We start from the raw sequence: 20,356 nt of genomic DNA on the forward strand, positions 1-20,356 counted from the left end.
TCTTCGAGGTTCACAATTTCCTGAGGGGTTCTTTGTTGTTACAAGGTTACACAAACATCAGAAGATGCTGATGGCCCCAAGGTGCTTCAATCTCCTGAATGATGGGGAACCCTATTCTTCCACACTACACAAACACGCCATGAAATGAAGGGTATGGAAACCTTGACTTTCCTCCATTTCCTGGGCAATATGGAGATCCTTCCTCCCACATTACTCAAGCATGGCATAATGTTGATGTTTCAATTTCCCGAGTGATATGGGGTACCACTACACCTACATTACACACAGACACCCATATTACACACACACACACACATTACACACACACACAATAAAGGTCGCAGAGACCTTGAAATGGCTCATTGAAATCTTTTGATTGATGTCATAATTATAATTTCATAAGTGCTTTATTAACCTTCTAGCTTTCTCATATTTACTTGAAAATACACCATTTACCCGCTCTTTCAAATATTTTCCGCTGGAGCATCCCTCCCTCTCCCGAACTCCTTGTATGACATTCAGGCCCGCTCGCTAAGCTTGTGCTCCACAAACTTTTAAGCCCCACCATGTTCAATTGTCACCAGCTCCCATTGGTCCTCAGCAGGCTTTCGGGCCAGCACACTGTAGTATTGGGCCACAAAGTCCATCTTCGTATCCATGGAAGTGACGCCCAAGGTTTCCAGAATCCTGTGATAAGGAAAGGAAACAAGTTTGCGTCAAGATGTCCTGTTTGTTCAATAACATAGAAGACTGGCACCAGCTCAGACAGGCAAAGCTCTTCTGATTGGGAAAATTCAATTAGAACAAGCATTGGTAAATGCAATAGATTTTGTCTATGTGATTAATAATAAGCAGTTTTTTTTGTAAGTTGTTGCTTTGTGAGAAGTTGTGCAATATAAGTTACTGAAGCCCCTTTTAAGATTTATATTAAATACAAGAGCTGTGCAGGCCAAACCTAAAAATGGAAAAAACAGACCAAGTATTTCACTGTTGGAAACATGTAAAGAAGAAACCATGCCGTGGGGCATTCAGTGTCAGGGAGAACTCAGCCCAGCCTCATCTATTTACTTAATACAGAGTCCACACACAGTGAAAGTGAGGCTGTGGGAGTCCCTCAAATAAAACTCATTCAAGGGTACTAATCCTATACATTGTTTAAAAACTCAAACACAATTTTCAACAAAGAGATGCTTTACGAATCACTAATTTGAGGATACTTTTGATACCTTTTATGTACCACAAAAAAGGAGCCTTTTAATATAGTTATATTTATTTAAGCATCCCATGTAGGCTAATCAGGAAAGCGTTAGATCACAAGTGGCATCTAAGCAGAAGTGCATGCAAATGCGCGACCTAAAAAGCACTGCTTCACCTAAGGTTGCAATTCGCAAATGTCAGGCTCTTTGTTTGGGGGTGCCTGTGCCTATGTTTGGTCCCAATACGACCCTGCTTCAAGTTCAGGAACAACTTTATGATTGTATCTTTTGCTTCTGCATGTGGAGTTGTGGATTTTGCATGACTAGCGTGCTAAAATCGCAAAGTGCACCCTAAGTGCATTGATGCATCTGGAAGGTGCATGGTGAAAGGCAACATCTTAACACCGTATGCCAGAGATAGCATATAACAAATGGAATGAGATGTAATTGTCAATAGCCTTACATATTTGTTGCAATTGTTCATAAAGCAGGCTTCTACCTTTATAAGTAGATGGTTTTCGTCCAGTGAAGTGAAGAACAGTGTATGTTTTTTATTTATTGCCAGTTAATACCTAATGTAGCTAAAGCTATGAGCGTACACATTAGCTAGAATGCAAATTATGGAAGTCTTCCTGCTAGATTTACAATTAATTACTATTAGTTTCAGAACTGTTTTCCAAGAAACTGTTTTTTTAGTATTTCATTTTTTTATGTCACACATTCTTTTTTATTTCAAATGAATGATTGCCTTTTTAATAAATCAGTTTGCTTTTTTAAAGACTTTATACTTTTTCCCATTTTCCCAGGGTGATTTTGTGTGGTTAATTTGTAGCATAGCAAACTTTTAGAAATGTGTTATCTAAGTTTTCTTTTGATTGAATTAAACTCACCTAACCTGGTCAAAGCATTAATTAGTGAAGCAATGGCTGTTTCATGTCTTTGAGGATTTGGGATATCAGAACCCTTTCCATCTGTCCTGAATCGGAAAACTGCGGGGGATAATGCTGACCTCCATCAGTTTTTAGGTCAAGCATCAGTGCACATGCTCTGTCTGCAGGACCTGCTGTAATCACTCTATGGAATGTAATAACGGCTGCTGCCTGCCATTGGTTTAGAACTCTATTGCTCTTGTTTCCTGGCTCCTTATTGGCCGGTGCTCCTGATACATCAGTTCCGTTTGTAAACCAGGAGCACCAGCCAACTACAGTTTCCTTACAATGTAGGTTTTTATCTATTTGTTTATGGACTGCTTAGTTTTTTTTTATTTATTTTTTTACAAATGCCCCATTCAGCGCTTTATCTTTAATGGGAACCCTGCCACTTTCTTTTAGACATGACCGATATTAAAGTGAATGCGTGGGATGGAGTGCTTTTATGAAAAAAGCATTTGTTTCTCAAGTTTGAAAACAAATGCTTTTTTGTAAAAGTGTCCGATGCCGTGCCTTCACTTTAATTGGAGCTGCCCTCCTTTCTTTAAACAAGCTGCGTCTAAAAAAAGGTGCACTGCTGACATTAAAGTGAAAGCGTGCCATGGGCACTTTTACAAAAAAGCACCCCATAACACGCTTTCACTTTAATAGCTGCCACACACCTTTCTTTAGACGTGGCTCGTCTAAAGAAACGGAGTAGCCGGCCGAGACATATCGCATTGCAAAAGCTTTTTATTAATTGCTGGAAACCATCACGTTATCAACCTCCCCTCTTTCCCCCTCCAAACACAAATGCAGCAGTTGTTTGCAGTCACACTGCAGCAACCACCAATGACTAGTTTTTCTTTCTTAAGAATCGTACTATGTGGAGCCTCTCACCGAGATTCGAACCCGCTTCCCCAGTTTCACAGTTGGCCGCTCTAGCCATTACACCACATGCACACCGATGCTTCAAATTCTTTTCAGATGTAAATCTTTCAATAATTTATGACAAAGGCAAAAAAGGAAATGCTGGTTCCTCCAAAAAGTTTCTTAATAGAGCAAAAAAGGAACTAACGCTGATGTTGCTACTTTTCAATGCGTATACATTAACATTCATCATTTTCATTGGGGTGCCTGGACTGACACAAGTTACAGTTACATATTTTGTGTGAGCATGAATTGACATGAGCCACTTTGACGAAATGTGCTTATATTAGTATTATTACCTGTGACCTTCACTGATGTGCAAATCGTGGCACAGGTTGCATTCCCCGAATGTGCAGAAGTTGGCTCCAGTTACATTCCCTGAATGTGGTTGTATGGATAGCAGTGATTGTTACTGTATGTGCACAAGGTGGCACGAGTTGCATTCATTGAATATTGACAGTAGGCTCCAGTTACGTTCATTGAATGTGGTTCTATTGTTCAAGGGGATTTTACTGTATATGCACAACATGACACGAGTTCCATTCATTGAATGTGCACAGTTGGCTCCAGTTACATTCAGGGAATGTGGTTGTATTGGTGGCAGTAATTTTCACTGTATTTGGACGAGATGGCACAAGTTACAGTCTTTGAATGTGCATCATTTTAGCTCTGGTTACATTCATGGAATGTGGTTGTATTCTAGCAGTGATTGTCACTGTATGAGACCAGCAGGACACAAGGGGCCTCATTTATGAGAAGTGACGCATCGCTGCATGAAAGCAGCGATGCGTCACTTCACAGTGCGCACTCCTTGCGACATACCTGATGCTTCATATTTAATGTATGACGCATCATGTCGCAAGGAGTTACAGATACGTCAGTATTTCTGACGTATCTGTAAGCGCAAAAGTGACACATTGCTGGAGTGTGTCACAAAAGTGACGCAACTCCAGCAATGCGTCCTTTCACATGGGGCAAGCCCCATGTGAAATAGGCCCGCGTCAGTCTTACGCCTGCTGTGAGGCAGGTGCAAGATTTTGATTCAATGGCGTCCTAGAAGTGACGCAGTGAAATCTCATAGATTTCACTGCGTCACTTCTACGAGGCATTTTGCGGGGGAACGCCCCCCCTGCATACATTATACCTGATGCAGGTATAATGTAGCGGAGGGGTTTACAAAGTGATGCATCTGCTTAGATGCGTCACTTTGTAAATAGTGCACAACAGGAGGCATGTTTTTACGCCGCCGATGCGTCACAAAAAGTGATGCATTGGAAGCTCAAAGCTGACGCAAGGCCTCATAAATGAGGCCCAAGGTCCTTAGAGAGAAAGTGCCAAGAACAAAATAGCCTGGACATGAATTACCAAAAGGATTACAAAGAAATAATGCCTGCGTGCCTGCGGATTATACCATCTGTTAACTCCGTCTACTTGTTTTCTCACTCACCTGGCATTTGCCGACCCATTGTGAGGAAGAGAACCTGTGGACGTGGGATGGCGTGCCATGAGCCACCGATGGGCCACAATGTGCCTAGGCACAGAATATCCACAGGCAGTGGACATATGCTACTAACCAGCTCTTTGGAGCCACCTGGCCAGGCCTGGGTTGGCACCGTGCCATCCACGTAACACTAACAGTCTTGGGCGCTGAGGGCCACCTGTTACTGGAGCCGAGGGAGGGCACATGGCGGTCACAAATATTTGGAGTCTGTTAGGAATGTGCCTCACAGATTTCCCTTAGAAGCGCTTTTAGAAATAATATGTTACATTAACTCTTGAAACTGTTTGCATTGAATACGACAGTGGGTAATGCAATATTTGCCATAACTAATCAATATCTAGCGATAAGTCACCCAATATGTTTAATGATGATGACGCCTTATGTGACTATGTTACAGTAACCCGAGACACTGTTTACATTGAATATGACACTGTGCAATGTAAGATTGGTCATAGCCAATCAAATATTAGCAATAAGTCACCTAGTGTGCTCAATGACGATATCACCATATCACCACTTTAAGGCTGGTTATAATGCTATTATCTGCCGTAAATGTGTCCTAACATGTGCACTTTGATACTAATGTAATTTGTACCACATCGCGTCACTAATCGAATATACACGCACTAATGCATCCTTTCTATTCTCGAGACTTAGTGAGGGTGAGACTGTTTGCATGGAATGTGAAACTGTTTGCTTTGTAATCGGTACGACATCGTATCACCATTACACTATACACGCACTGATGCATGCTTCCAAATCCCGAGATCCAGTGAGGGTGCCGGTTTGTACATACTTCGAGTGTTTGTCATATTGACAAAGGAGACGCATTAATGGAAGCACTTTCAACCTTTGCCCTTCGCGTCACCAGGCAACTGGGAACGCTTGTCTCATGACGTACACGTAGTACGTTGGTTGCCTAGCAACCCAGCGCGGCCCCTACGCCTTTACGTCCTCGAGGGAAGAAGTATCAGCGTTATCCGATCCTTGTACCAATGACCGTGGCACACAGAGGGATTTAGACCCGTTGGCCGAATTATTAACATGAAATTAGAGTAAATAACCAGGTGAGAAACGTTTACGGAATGAGTCAGTAACCTGAATCTACCGGTAATGCGCTTGAATCCCTTTGGGATCCTGCATTTAAGCCAACCTCTCCCCTTGCATTTTAGATCACGTTAAGTGGTGTGGCTGGTTTTTCAATAGACGGATTGCCCCTGATATTAGAGGGTTGCACGAGTTCCATACAACGGACCCACTGAAGCTTGTACAGAAAGACATACGTTTCAAGCACCTCGGTGAGTTCTAACAGAGTACCACAAGCAAATTATGTTTTCAAGTGTCTAGACTTGAATAGATTCTTTCTCATGCACAACCTTATTTAACTTAATAGAATCAAAGGATATAGGAACCAGATGGCCTATGGAGAAAAGGGTGATAATTCTGAAAACCTTCAAGGTCCGTAATCATGAAGGACCTATAGGTGAGTGCAGTAATAATCTGAGCACTCACGCTATTTTAATTGATTTTAAATTCGGTTGTAAATTTCGCAAATCCCTGCCTGATGGCATATCTCTTTGACCAACAGGCGCGAATTTACTACCCCACCCGCCCCAGTCCTGAAGAAGACCCGCCCCAGACCCACAATTAAGGCGTCCAAGGGTCGAAACGTCGACGATAACTACTGGACCAGTAGAAAATATTCAGTTACTAAGGCCAAGTGTAGTGGCTTACTGAATACATTACGAGTATTAATACAGAAACTGGCCCAAAAAGTTTTTCCCTTTCCTCTTCCCTCTCAATCACTCTTTTATAAAATTCACTTTATGCACGTATGCACTTTGTCACAATGCACGCCTTTTTTCTATATGCGCCGTCCTTAACAAAGTAATTTTTGTCTCATTGATTAATTTATATGTGATACAGAGTGTTCATGAATGAGAATAATTCACTGATTAAAAATATATTTTCACTCTGCCTTCCTTGTTTGGGATTTGCTGTGATACTAGGCTTTCATTAAATGACTGATCTAAGTATTTGATAATACATAAGAAAGCAGAGACAAATTTATATGTGTTTTGAATAACTATCTTAGACACCCGACAGAACCATTGTTTACAATAAAAAAAATGAGTGTTGTTTTCGGCATTATTACTACTATTTAGCTTTAGCAAACGCTCCTGCGCTCTGTGTCTCAAAGTACCCACCGTTATCCATTTAAAAAATGCAGTTCTGGATCGGTGCGCGAGTCTGCCTTCTGTGCTGAATGCTCGCGACTCGCTCTTCACGCTCGCAGCTCCGTGCTTGTCCTCTGAAGATTCTTTGCATTATTCCCACGTCAAACGTTCTACGTGAACGTGGCGCATCATAAGCGGCGGCCATTTTGGATTGGGCAGGCCTACTCGAGTTACAGAAAGCAGTTTGAACACTCGAGTTACAGGAAGCAGTTTGAACAACTCGTGTTGTTTTAATCGGATTTGGACATTTGAAAAAGCAATTACCAAAAGCGATTTAAGGTACTGTTTTGTTAATTTAAATTCTTTTTAACAAATTACTACTTGGATTTCATCCTGGCATTTATTTCTGGATTTTACATTCTTGGAACTTAATTCTTCTGGTGGTGAAGAAAGGACAGTGAGGAAAAGTTCTTTATCAGCTTATTTTTTTTTCTTTTCTCAGGAAAACACTTTCTCTCTGAACAATTCCACCTTAAAGGTTTATTATTAAAACATCATCCCTTGTTTAATTTCAACATGAGTCAACAAACCTTTTCTTTAAGTAATCCACAAGACTTCTGGTCAAAGGGCTCTACACCGGATTTGAAATGGTTGGAGTGGAAAGACTATTTTTTTAATTATATCGAGACTGTTGACTCTGATGGTAAAATGTCAGCTGAACAAAAGAAACGCATTCTATTACATTCTTTAGGTCCGCAAGGCCTTAAATGCTATAATCAGATGAACAAACCCATTGTTGGGGGTGGGGACAGTAATGTTTTCACTGATGCCTTGTCTAATTTAGATAAGTATTTTGCCCCCAAGGTCTGTATTGGTTTTACACGATACAAATTCTTTCAAAGGAAGCAGTCTAAAAATGAGACGGTTGATGACTATGTTGGTGAACTAAAGAAAATGGGGATTGATTGTGCTTTTGGTATGCTACTAGAAGATTTGGTTCGTGATCAAGTCGTAATGCATGCTAATAATCCTGCAATTCAGGAACGTCTCTGGATGAATGGTGATGCTTGTTTAGATGACATATTAGCTTTAGTTCGTAAAGCTGAACCTTCCAGCAGATGTGCTAGTGCTTTGAAATCTGAAACCCTTAACAAAGATGTTATTGCCAAGGTTAATTCAAGTTCAAAAAAGAACAGTAGTTTTAAACAAAAGAATGAAGCATGGACAAAGCCTAGAAATAGCGGTGAACCTCCAAAATGTTATAGGTGTGGGAGTTCTGAGCATTTGGCTTTTGCTAAGTCGTGTCCTGCTAAAAAGAGTAAATGTGGTGCATGTGGACTGTATGGTCATTATACTAAAGCATGTAGAAGAAAGACCAGAACAGTTAAATGTATTCAAGAGGACGTTGTCTCTGACGACAACACCTCTAGTGGTGATGACCAGGCCTCTGAGTGTGCTGTTGTCTTAAAGAAGAAACTTCTTCTCAACATTTGTGATGGATGTTTACTGGTCGACAATAAGCCTGAATGTTGGATGCACATTGGTGGTGTGCGTGTGAGGGTATATGCGGATTCTGGCTCACACTTTACGATTGTCAATGAAGACGTTTGGCTTAACTCTTTTGTTGACAGGGTTGGTCCAAAATTATCTCCGCCTGATATTGACCCGGAGGGTTATAATGGTGGAAAGATTGATATTATTGGTTTCCGTTGGTTGAAATTTGAGTTTAAGAATCGCAAATCTTATGGCAAGTTGTATGTCTCTAAAAAAGGACCATTGGTGTTGGGATGGAAAGATCAAGGAGAATTACATATAATTCTTGATCCCAATTCAGTGGAAAAAGTGTTGGTGATGTATGAAGGCACTAAAACGGGTGGGGAACTCTTAAAGAAATTTCCTTCTGTGTTTCAGAAGAAAATTGGGAAATTAAAGGATTTTGAGCATAAGATCATTTTAAAAGATTCTGCAGTGCCGAAAATCCATAAGGTCAGAAGTGTACCAATCGCTTTGAGAAAGGATGTTGCATCTGAACTTGATAGATTGGTCTCTTCTGACATAATTGAGCCAATTGAGGCATCTGCTTGGGTTTCTCCCTTAGTTGTTGTGAAACGTACAAACGGAAAATTGAGATTATGTGTGGATTTACGACATCTGAATGATAATATTGTGGCGGATCAATTCCCCTTGCTTAAAATTAATGAGATGTTAGCCTTACTTGATGGAGCTAAATGGTTCACCACAATTGATTTATCTGCCGCATAACACCAGATTCCCTTGTTAAAAAACAGCAAGCATTACACTGCCTTTATAACCCCTCAAGGATGTTTTCAATTTAAGAGGATGCCTTTCGGCCTGGCTTCGGCTGCGGCTGTTTTCCAGCGCTTAATGTACAGATTGTTTTCCACTGTAAAGAACACAAAGTTTTTCCAAGACGATATTCTCGTTTTTGGTAAAAACAAGGCAGAACATGATAGTTCTTTGGAAAAAGTTTTGAGTATACTAGATGCTAAAGGTTTGACTGTAGAATATACCAAATGTACTTTTGCCAGCGATCATGTTACTTATTTAGGTTATGTCATTGATTGTGATGGTATCAGACCAAAACCTAATTTAATTGATGCGCTCCTTCTCCCAAAGGAAAGGATGATGTTAGATCCTTTATAGGCCTAGCAGAATTTTGCTCTAAATATATTCCAAATTTTGCTACCAGAACGTATAATATTAGACAACTGTTGAAAAACAAAACTAAGTTTGTTTGGTCTATGGAATGTGAACAAGATTTTGAGGACAGAAAAAGCTGCATCACTAACTTCACATCTTTAAAAAGTTTTAATCCTGAGGCGCAAACTGTCATCACAACCGATGCAAGCATTAAAGGGTTAGGTTCTGTTTTATCTCAAACTAGCAGCCCGTCCCGACGTTGTCCGGGTATGAATTGCTGCCGGCCAGTAGTAGATTGTTTTGTAGAATTTCGTTTTGATAGCATTTCTTATATGTGACAGGCCTGTGAAACGCTCCAATTTACAGTACACTGCTGATGCACTTAAGAGTGCGCATTCAGTAGTGTGTGAACTCGAGTTTCCCTACTTTATTTTTCCTTGCAATATGATATAGCGCGAACTCGACAACATGGCATGAGTACAATTTACATTACAGAAGAACACATTCATGTGTGGTAGGCACGGGGAGACAAAGCGATTTGCCTGGAATCACAGGATGTTGAGCTGATGCCGAGATTCGAACGTAGCTACCCAAGCTCTAAAGTTCGCAATTCTAGAACTTGTGGCGGGAGGTGTGTCTAAAAGTGTATGTCGGTGCTGGCCATCAATGAGAGAGACCTTTATATTTTTCAAATGGGTGGTGAAAAAATATGAGTATGTTGCTGGAGATGTCGGCCGCCGTTTCACCAATGTACTTACCGGGGGAGGGTAAACACCCATTATTCCGCAACTCTCTTTCCGCATACCATCACTCCGCATACTTTCATTATGAAAGTACCATGACTCCGCGATGCCATTATAACGCATGGCATTACATTTTATATGCTTTTACCACGCATACATTTACAACGAAATTCGTTGTAAATGCATGAATGGTAAAAGCATGTTTTTTTTATGTTTGGATAAGGTAAGTATGGGTATAGGGGTATATGTTTTGGGGTACTGAGGTATATGTTTTGGGGTGTTTGGGTATTTTAAGGGTTCAGATATAGTTTTGGGTTATGGGGTACAGGGGTAGTTTTAGGGTTTAGGGATAGGTATGGGTGTTGGGGTACAGGGGCATTTTTAGGGTTCAGGGCTAGGTTTGGGGTTTGGGGTATAAGGGTATTTTTAGGGTTCAGGGGTAGGTTTGGGTTTAGGGGTACAGGGGTATTTTTAGGGTTCAGGGCTAGGTTTGGGGTACAGGGGTATTTTTAGGGTTCAGGGGTAGGTTTGGATTTTGGGGTACAGGGGTATTTTAAGGGTTCAGGGCTAGGTTTGGGTTTTGGGGTACAGGGGTATTTTAGGAATCAGGGGTAGGTTTGGGTTTTGGGGTACAGTGGTATTTTTAGGGTTCAGGGCTAGGTTTGGGTTTTGGGGTACAGGGGTATTTTAAGGGTTCAGGGGTAGGTTTGGGTTTTGAGGTGCAGGGGTATTTATAGGGTTCAGGGCTAGGTTTGGGTTTTGGGGTACAGGGTTATTTTTAGGGTTTAGGGATAGGTTTGGGTTTTGGGGTACAGGGTATATTTATAGGGTTAAGATGGGTTAGTGTTTAAGGGTGTTGGGGTACAGGGGTATTTTTAGGGTTCAGGGCTAGATTTGGGTTTTGGGGTACAGGGGTATTTTAGGGTTCAGGGGTAGGTTTGGGTTTTGGGGTACAGGGTTATTTTTAGGGTTCAGGGCTAGGTTTGGGGTTTGGGGTACAGGGGTATTTTTAGGGTTCAGGGGTAGGTTTGGGTTTTGGGGTACAGCGGTATTTTAAGGGTTCTGGGCTAGGTTTGGGTTTTGGGGTACAGGGGTATTTTAGGGTTTAGGGGTAGGTTTGGGTTTTGGGGTACAGTGGTATTTTTAGGGTTCAGGGCTAGGTTTGGGGTTTGGGGTACAGGGGTATTTTAAGGGTTCAGGGCTAGGTTTGGGTTTGGGGTACAGGGGTATTTTTATGGTTCAGAGGTAGGTTTGGGTTTTGAGGTGCAGTGGTATTTATAGGGTCCAGGGCTAGGTTTGGGGTTTGGGGTACAGGGGTATTTTTAGGGTTTAGGGATAGGTTGGGGTTTTGGGGTACAGGGTATATTTATAGGGTTAAGATGGGTTAGTGTTTAAGGGTGTTGGGGTATTTTAAGGAGTAAGGGTGGGTTATGATTATGGGGTGCAGGGGTATTTAAAGGGAGCAGGGTGTGATTAGCACACGATATGAGACATGGCATGAAGGGCGGAACGTACCACACGCCCCCAGCATTTGTCACGCCCCCCAGCACACGCCCACAGCACAACGCAGACACGCCCACAAGGGACTACTTTGCTGGCACGGTTCTTTTACCTTTTAAATGTATATGGTGGGCGTCTGCATAGCCTATGTCCTTCTGCTGCAACTGCCCTTTCCATCGCTGTATTGGGTGTTGTGATTGGTGCTGTGGTTCCTGAGATTACCCGCCTCAAAGGTTTGGGCTCTCTCTTTATTATATTAGTATGGATTGGTTTGAATGGCAAAGAACAAATTGTGGCATATGCTTCCAGGTCACTATCGCCTACTGAGGAAAAATATTCTACCATTAAAAAAGAAACTTTAGCATGTGTGTGGGCTGTAAATAATTTCAGAGCTTTTGTGTGGGGTACAAGATTCATTTTACGCTGTGATCACAAGCCATTACTCAGGGTTTTAACCACTGAAGGAACTATTAATACTTCTTCAAGTGTTGTTAGACTTGTCATCAAGTTGAAAGATTTCTGTTATAAAGTGGAATATTTACCTGGGAAAGAGAATTGTATAGCTGATTTTCTTTCTAGAATGCCAAAACAGCTTGAGGAATGTGAGGATGAATTGTGGAACTCTTTTCAGGTGGCTTATGTTCAGGATTCAGAAGGTGCAGGCATTTTGAAGGAAAAGTGGGACGATGAATATTTCAAAGATGAGGAGTTAACTTTGGTGAAATCGCATCTAGCTGAGTCCTGGCCAAGGAGAGTGGATTGTAAACATCCTTTAAAGTCATTTTGGGGGATTAGATTTGATTTAAGTGTTAGAGATGGTAATATCTGGTTTGGCGAAAGAGTCATACCTCCAAAGACTTTGCGTTTGTCCATCATGGGTTTATGCCATGAAGGACATTTTGGCATTGTTCGTTCTAAACGCACAGTTAAAACTTCTTTTTGGTGGCCTGGAATGGATGGAGATATAGATAGATTTGTCAGGAATTGTAAATCATGCCAGGCTGCCGATAAATCTTTGGTGTTGTGCAAGCCTTCTATGGGTACAATGATTGGACCCAATTCACCCTGGGAGCACACAGCTATTGACATTATGGGTCCCATTGGAAATGAGCAGAAGTATATTTTGGTGTTAATGGATTTGTTCTCAAGGTGGCCTTTTGTAAAAATTGTTAATAGGGCAGATACGGATACTGTTTTGTGATTTTTAGACAAACCCTTCACCTTGGAGGGCATTCCTTCTGTTTTGTTAAGTGACAATGGTGTTCAGTTTATGTCCAGTAAAGCAAAAGAGTATTTTAATGGATTAGGCATCAAACACAAAACCACGGCTTTGTATAACCCTAACAGCAATGGCATGGTTGAGCGTTTCAACCGGGTTATCAAAAACACCATTCAGATGTCTTCTGGTAACAAGGATTGGGAAACTCAGGTGTTGAAAATGGTTTGGTCTTGCAGAACATCTATATGTGAAGCCACGGGTTATCCTCCTTTTGTTCTCATGCATGGCAGGAATCCAAGAACAAAATTTACACCTGGATGGTTGTTTAAATCTAATGTTGTTAACTGGTCTGAAAATTTTGTTAAGGAAAAAAGTCAGTCTTCACATCTCAAGAGTAAAGTTTGGAATGATGCCAGGCATAATGTGAAAGATGTTGATATTGTTATAGGACAGTGGGTAAGAGTTAAGAAACCTGATAAATCTCCTAAGGAGGAAAATCATTTTTATGAGCCTATGCAAGTTGTGGAAATCTTGAATAATTCTGTTCGTCTCACTGATGGACGGGTGTGGAATCTTAAAAGGATAGCTAAGTGTTCTAATCCTTTGAATTCCCTTAACAAATCTCCTGATTTGTTTGATCCAGCTCCTTTTGATTCTTTTAGCAAATCCTCTGATTTATTTAATTTGGAAGATTTGATGTGTTCAACTTCATCTGAGTCATCTAATGTAAATGTCCCTAACGGAGATTTAGTTGTTGATAGCTCCAATTTTGCTGTTCCTAGTGTTTCTTGCTTGGCCAATCAAGATGGTTTGGTAGATATGCCTGTTCCCGGTGTTTCAGGTTTTGCCAGTCAAGAAGAATCGAATGTAATTAGATTTTCTAGGCGTGAAAAAAAAGCCTCCTGTTTAGTTGGCTGATTATATTTCGGAAAGTTTTCCGTTGTGAAAGATATATATATATATTTTTTTTCTGTTATAAGAAGGGGGATGATGGTTGTTAGTTTTATGTTTTTTTTAATTATGTTCCGAGGGGGATGTGTTATGTTGTGTTTTATGTAATTTCTCTTTAATTGTGTTCATTCCATGTTCTATGGAACACTGTCACTGTGTTCTACATATGTCATATGTATTCTGGGTAATTCCGTTGAAGACTGTTCTTCTACCTGTCTGGCTGTGTACCTGCTCACTATGGATTAAACTATTGAACCTATCAAGAGTGTCTTTCTTCAATTTAACAGAGGGCCTCACTCTTCTTTTCCATTATTCAGATAGCTGTTAGTCATGATTCCCAGGCCAAGGGCTCTGAAGACTGAGAGGGGAGTATAATAGGTTTTCTAAAGCATTGTTAAAGAGCCTCAGATGTGCATGCATTTATTCTACTATGTGAATGTTTTTCTATGAGAGCATTTCATATGGGTGATGCATTGCACATCTCCTCTTTTAGCACTGAAACCTACCAGGGACTGAAATGCTACTGTGCCCTCATCAGTTAAATAAAAGTGGAAATACACCAGATGAAGTTTAATTTTTTCAAAATCACATATTTAATTGAATAAATACCGGTCAAATTACCAAAGGATAAATGTGGACAAAGGCATAAAAGTAAAAAAAAAAAACTAACTAAAACCGGGAGCCCCAATTATAATATGTAGAGACAAAATAATTGAGAGTTTCACAAAGGTAGAGAGCGCTGGCTGTATCATAATGGCTTGTTCAACTTGAAATCACTGATACAAACTAGAAGCCAGTATATTTCTCTTTTCAGTTGCACTGGAACTAGTGGTGTGGAAGGTGCTGAAGCACCCCCATAAAACTGTAAGGAGTTTAAATGGAGAATGAACATTAAAGGGCCCTATTGGACCTGTAATCTTTTGTTGTGGTTTCCTTTTTGTTTTTGCTCCTGACTTCCTTTTTTTGATTGTGTGCTGAGCTTCGTTTTTTCCTCGTTTTAGGACTCTGAGCACTTTACCACTGCTGACCAGTGCTAAAGTGCATGTGCTCTGGGTCTAAAATAGGATGGTAATTGGTTTCTCCATGAAAGGCATATTTGCTTTACTAGTAAGTCCCTAATATAGTGCTGTTGGACCTGAATCCTTCAGGTAGTGTTTCCTCAGATCTTTCTGCTTTCTCTTCCCTGGTTTTGCGGATTTTATTGCGGTAGCTGTAACAATTGGGGCACTTCCCCATGGAAGGTGAAGTGGGAAAGTGAGCACACATCCTTCCTACTCTGGGTAGGAAGTGGTGCTGATCTAGAATGCACCGCTGGTACTTCCAAATATGTGACCAGCCTACCATCGCAGACTAGGGTGCGTGGCCCCCTGCTAGTATTTCCCAAATACGTGACCAGCCTGCCACTACAGACTGGGGTGCTTGGTGCACCGCTGGTCTTCCAAAAACATGACCAGCCTGCCAGTGAAGACTGGTGTGAGTGTTGCACCAATGCTGCATCTAAATCTGAGTCCAGCTTGCCATTGCGGGCTGGTGTGTGCACTGGCATGATGGTGCCGCTGAATATGTGCCCAGCCTGCCATTGCAGAATGGTACTATGGACTGCAACCCTGGATTGCAGTGGTTCGTCCTCATCATGTTTGATATCATTAGATTCAAAGTGATAGCCCCTCTCCAGTGGTAAAGGTGGCTTTTTCATGACTCAAGTAGAAATACCACTACTAGAACTTGGCCATTTCTATGCTCTAAAATTCTCTTGTGTGGCTTTGTGCTTGGCTCCAGTCCACACTGGAGGTTGGTGGAGCACATCTGGGCATTCCCCAGCGACAGTTATAAAAAACTGGGCATACAATTGTAACAACAGACCTCTGCCATTTGCGGGCCTGGATGGAGAGATTGGAGAGAGAGGTTTTGACACATGGCCTCTGGAGCCAAATCATGGTCCCACTAAAGATTAGGATCTGCATTCCAAGGCTTCATGGTACACAGGACTGGCATTTAGGAGAGACGTCTGTTGTTAAAAGAGAGACTCTTTGAACCACACCCAACTTCAAAGACACACTGTACTATAACTACTGCTGCCACACTTCAGCAAAGGGTGAGATACACATGTGGGGATGTGGGACCGGAGAACCTGGAACTACATTGTAGTCAGAGGAATCTGTCAGAGGAATCTGTTATGCACAAGGATAATAACTTGCATTGGAAGGGACCACGTGCCAATCCTGAATAGCAGCTGGCTTGGGTCAACTACCTGCTGCTGTGTGCCCCCCTGAAAGTTGCTCTCCAAGGGCTTGTCAAGCTTGCCCCCTGTTCTTTGAGGCCTCAGGGACATTAAAGATCTCCTATGAGGGACCCCCACCATCTACCTGTGACACCTTAAGAACGGTGTCCTCGCAAGTACTCACATCACTGGCTGGAATACAACTGGTAGCGGAGCGTGGGCATAGAACTCTGTGCCTGGAGACCAGATTGCCTCGTGCGGAACCCTGAATTCTGGCCCACATCAAAGGTTTGCCCATTGCGAGCAGTGTCCAATTCACAGGTTGTAGCCCTGGGAGGAGGGAGCGTAGCTGTATTAGAGCCTTATTCTACCCTATGAGGCTTTGCTCAACTTGAGCCTATGTGTGTGAGCCCAGGTTGTCTGGTGTGACAAATATCAATGTGCACTGGACATTATGCCTCATTTCCAAGGAGGTATGGAATTGCAACTCTTCGTTGTATGTGACTGGAACAGGATGGTCCGACTTGTATCATCGCTCTCCAGATGTTGTGCCCAGATTCTCTAGTGTGACCAATATCACCATGTACTAGATGTTGTTCCTCCTTCCGACGGAGGTGCTGGTTTTGCGACTTTTCATTGTGTGCCCAAGATAGAATGGGGTGACTCGTGTCATAATGCACCAGACGTTCTGCCTGGATTGCCTGAGTGTGACTCTGATTGACGTTTACCTGACGGGGAGCCTCTTCCTTCAGAGATGCCTCTCTAACCCATACCCCACTTCGCTCTTCATTCTTCGCTTCCTTTCTGACCCTAAACACGGAGGACCACCTGCCCTCTCCTCACCTGGTCTTCCCCGATGACATTGTGGTGCCAGGTAGTATCGCCTGGCTGTGGCCTGATGGGGCGAGTGATTGCCTGGGCTGGAGGAACGCTTCTGAGAATGATTGGAAGCAGGTCAAGATACTGTATGACCCCTTTGTGCTTTGCGGAACTGGGCTGGTTCCGGAAGGACCTGGTGGACCCCTTTTGTGTGACCGACTGTTGCCCTCAGCACATTCCTGCTCTGCATCCTGTGAGTGAACTTCTTGAAACCCTGACTAAGAGTGTCTTCGACAGCATATAGCCTAGTGCCTAAGGGGAACAGTGGGTGTCTCCAATCACAAGGAGTGTAGGATAGTCGGGGTAAGTTGGAGGGTGGAGAGAGTCTTGGGGCCATAGGGTCTGTAGCGTGAAACCAATTGGCTTGCTGGGTATCACTGACACCGTATTAGGGTGCCAAATGCGTGCCTGTGCAAGCGTGTTCCATACAGACCATGCCTCATATTTGCTTCACCGCATAGGTGCTGAGGGAGTGTGTGCATGCAGGACCGACAGTTAGCAAACCATCTATGATTCATGACACTGGCTGGCAGACTGTCAAGTTTGTTGATTTCTGGTTAGAAAAGTATTAAGTTTGACATTTTACTCGTGTGGTCTCGGACAGCGGTGATGCTAGAAACTGATATAATTCGGTATATGTACATAATTTTTACATTGTTGTGACTAACCCTGGGCAAAGCAATACGCTACGCTTGCGTAGTTTGCGAAGTTTGCGCTACTTCGCACTACGCGAACTGCACGTAGCCCAGTGCGAATACGCGTAGCGTAGCGGTAGTTTTTTGCTTGCTCGCTGTCCTCAACGTCAAGTTGGCGACCGCGAGCAAGCAAAATGACATCCCGGCAAGACTTTTTCCTCGTTCGCGATCAGCAAAATCAAGTTGACGATCGCGAGCGTGGAAAATAAACCTCCCGGCGAGATTCTCAATGCAGGGAGGTCAGGTTTCTCATTGCGAGGGGTCACGCATGCTCACGACCGCTCGCGATGAGAAACTACCAGTCCGCGTTGAGAAAGCTGCCGCTCGAGTAAAAATCTACTCGAGCGGCAGAAAACTACAGCTCGCACTGTGCAAGATGCCGTTTTCAATGATTGCACAGTGCAGGATGCTTGTCCGCACTGTGCAATCATTGAAAACGGCATCTTGCACAGTGCGAACAGGGTACTACGCAGTTCACATAGTGCTACGCGTAGTACGAAGTGCACTTCGCGTAGCTACGCGAAGCGCTACTTCGCGAACTACGCTTAGGGTTAGTTGTGACCAGGATGCATTGTCTAACTGTGTGGTGTTGCTTTTTAATACTTGTTGGGTTGGGCCTGGGGTGGATAACGTATTGCACTGCATAATGGTGCTAGGGAGGGTGTAGGATTGACTCTTTCCCACGTGTGTATATTGCTGATGTCATTCTACCATGGCTGGGCATAGTACTGCTAGAAATAATTTGTAATGTGATTTATGCCCATAAGTACATGACGTTCATTTTACGTTGATTATTAAGTGTGTGTTGATGAATACAAACATTATTTACATACATCATGTGTGAAGTCTCTTTTGTGAAGCTCCAAGTATTTATTGTGCGCGAGTGCTATGTCAATGCTTTACACATTGCCTCTGTAGTAAGTCTGACTGCTGAATGCCAACGTACCCACGGGTGAGTGCAGGTTATACAGTGTGGGAAATCACCCGCCCCTGACGGGAGTGGTAGGTTTTGCATGGCTGGGGGATTGCCTGAACCAACCAGAAAGTGCTGGTTCCAACAAGTGCACCAATCATGCCCAGGGCCTGTACATCAAATGCTACAAGTGGGCTTGCAGCACAGATTGTGCCATCCAAACGAGTAGCCCTGCATCTGTGACTCAGTCCTGCCAAGGCAGAGCCTGTTTGGGCAGTTTGAAACTGTCATTTTGACTTGGAAAGTTCACCTACTTGCCAAGCCCAACCTTCCTTTCTATTACATGTAAGTCGTCACTATGGTAGGCCCAAGGTAGCCCCATGGGCAGGGTGCAGTGTATTCAAAAGGTAGGGCATCTACTTTGTGTTTTATGTGTTGTGGTAGTTAAAAACAACTACGTTTGTTTTCACTACCACAAGGCCAGTCTCTCTCCTAGGTTAACATGGGGGTTGCCTAGAAGCATATTTCAAGTGTAATTTCCCATTGGGCACTGATAGGAAATTAGAGTTTGGAGTCTCTGGACTCTCGGTTTAAAAACACATTTTTTTGTGAAGTTGGTTTTTACATCACAGGTCAGAAAATGGCACTGTTAGAAAATTGACATTTTCTTACTTTAACCATTCTGTGCTTCTGTCTGTCTCTGAATACATGTCTGGGTCAGGGGGACAGCTGGGCTTTGTGAATTCACTCTATACAGCCACATACTAAGGGAGTTGAGATGTGCCCTGAATATCCAGATGATCCATCACCAGGCTGCTGAGACTTCCTGAGCTAGAGGGGTGGGAGGAGCTGACACTTACACCTGAATAGGGCTGTGACTGTCCCCCCACAAAGAGTTGCATACCCCCCTGTAGGGTGTCTGGAGCCAGGGCAAGGAGGGGCTTAGTCTTGTGCACTACAAAGACCTTTCTTTGAAGTCTCCCGACTTCAAAGGCCAAAATGAGTAAATGTACTGGACCTCTGTCACTATATACTCAGAACACTTCTGCATTAAGGACATTCTGCCAAGAAGAAAGGCTGTTGGGCTGTCAGGTGGGACTGCCACTTTGTTGCTTGGTTTGTTTTGTTGGCCTGCTGCTTCTTGCTTGGAAGTCAGAGAATTGGACTTTGCTCACTACATTCTGCATTCTAAAGTTTCTCCAAGGGCTTAAATTGAGCTTGCCTCCTGTTGGAAGTCTCAGGGCCCTCAAAGACTTCACCAGCAGCACCTGGGCTCCTCTGCCGATAGCCCTTCTCAGCCAAGTGGTGCCAAATCCAGTTCTGGGCCCTTGGAAGTGAGTTCTGAGCTGAAAGAAGAAACCAGCACATCAGCTCTGAGCGTCACTTTGGAACTAGCAGCTCTCCGCAAACTCTGAAGCTACTGCCTGCACGAAGCTGTCGTCCCTGCTCAACACAATGACTGAGACTTACAATGCAATCTCAGACGCTGCCTTAGTGACCCCGAAGAATCGCCACTGTGTGAGTCTCAAGCATCGGGTCACCGAAGTCCGTGGCACACTGGTTTAGCTCCAACACAGCACCTGTAGTCCAGTGGGTGGACATCGACAGAGCAGAATCGACGACTTGTGGCTGACCGCTGACTTCACCATTGACACCATACCACAGTAAGGAACAGACATTTTGCACTGCCAACCGACGCATCACCTCCCCTGGCCCCCTCATCGTTCCCTGCCATTAGCGGCTGAATGACCCTGCACAGCCAATGACGCCTCACTCGCTACAGTGACACCTCACCTCCTTTGTGCAACACACCGTCTCCGAGTGTCAACGTGCCAACTACCGGTATAGCACTAAGGAACTGA

The 20,356-nt window shown here is 43.1% G+C and overlaps 1 protein-coding gene across 2 annotated transcripts in view; it reads right to left on the bottom strand.

The window, feature by feature from the left end:
• Positions 1 to 388: 388 nt before the first annotated feature.
• Positions 389 to 20,356, bottom strand: part of LOC144823117 (putative methyltransferase DDB_G0268948) — a 245,705-nt gene continuing 225,737 nt past the window's right edge. For both annotated transcript variants that reach the window (XM_078681311.1, XM_078681310.1), the window contains one exon: positions 389 to 687. In XM_078681311.1, coding sequence (XP_078537437.1) covers positions 555 to 687 — 133 coding nt within the window. In that variant the 3' untranslated portion in view covers positions 389 to 554. The remainder of the gene's footprint in view (positions 688 to 20,356) is intronic.

The sequence above is a fragment of the Lissotriton helveticus genome, chromosome 3_1 (assembly GCF_964261635.1).
Source record: "Lissotriton helveticus chromosome 3_1, aLisHel1.1, whole genome shotgun sequence".
Lineage (NCBI taxonomy): Eukaryota > Metazoa > Chordata > Amphibia > Caudata > Salamandridae > Lissotriton > Lissotriton helveticus.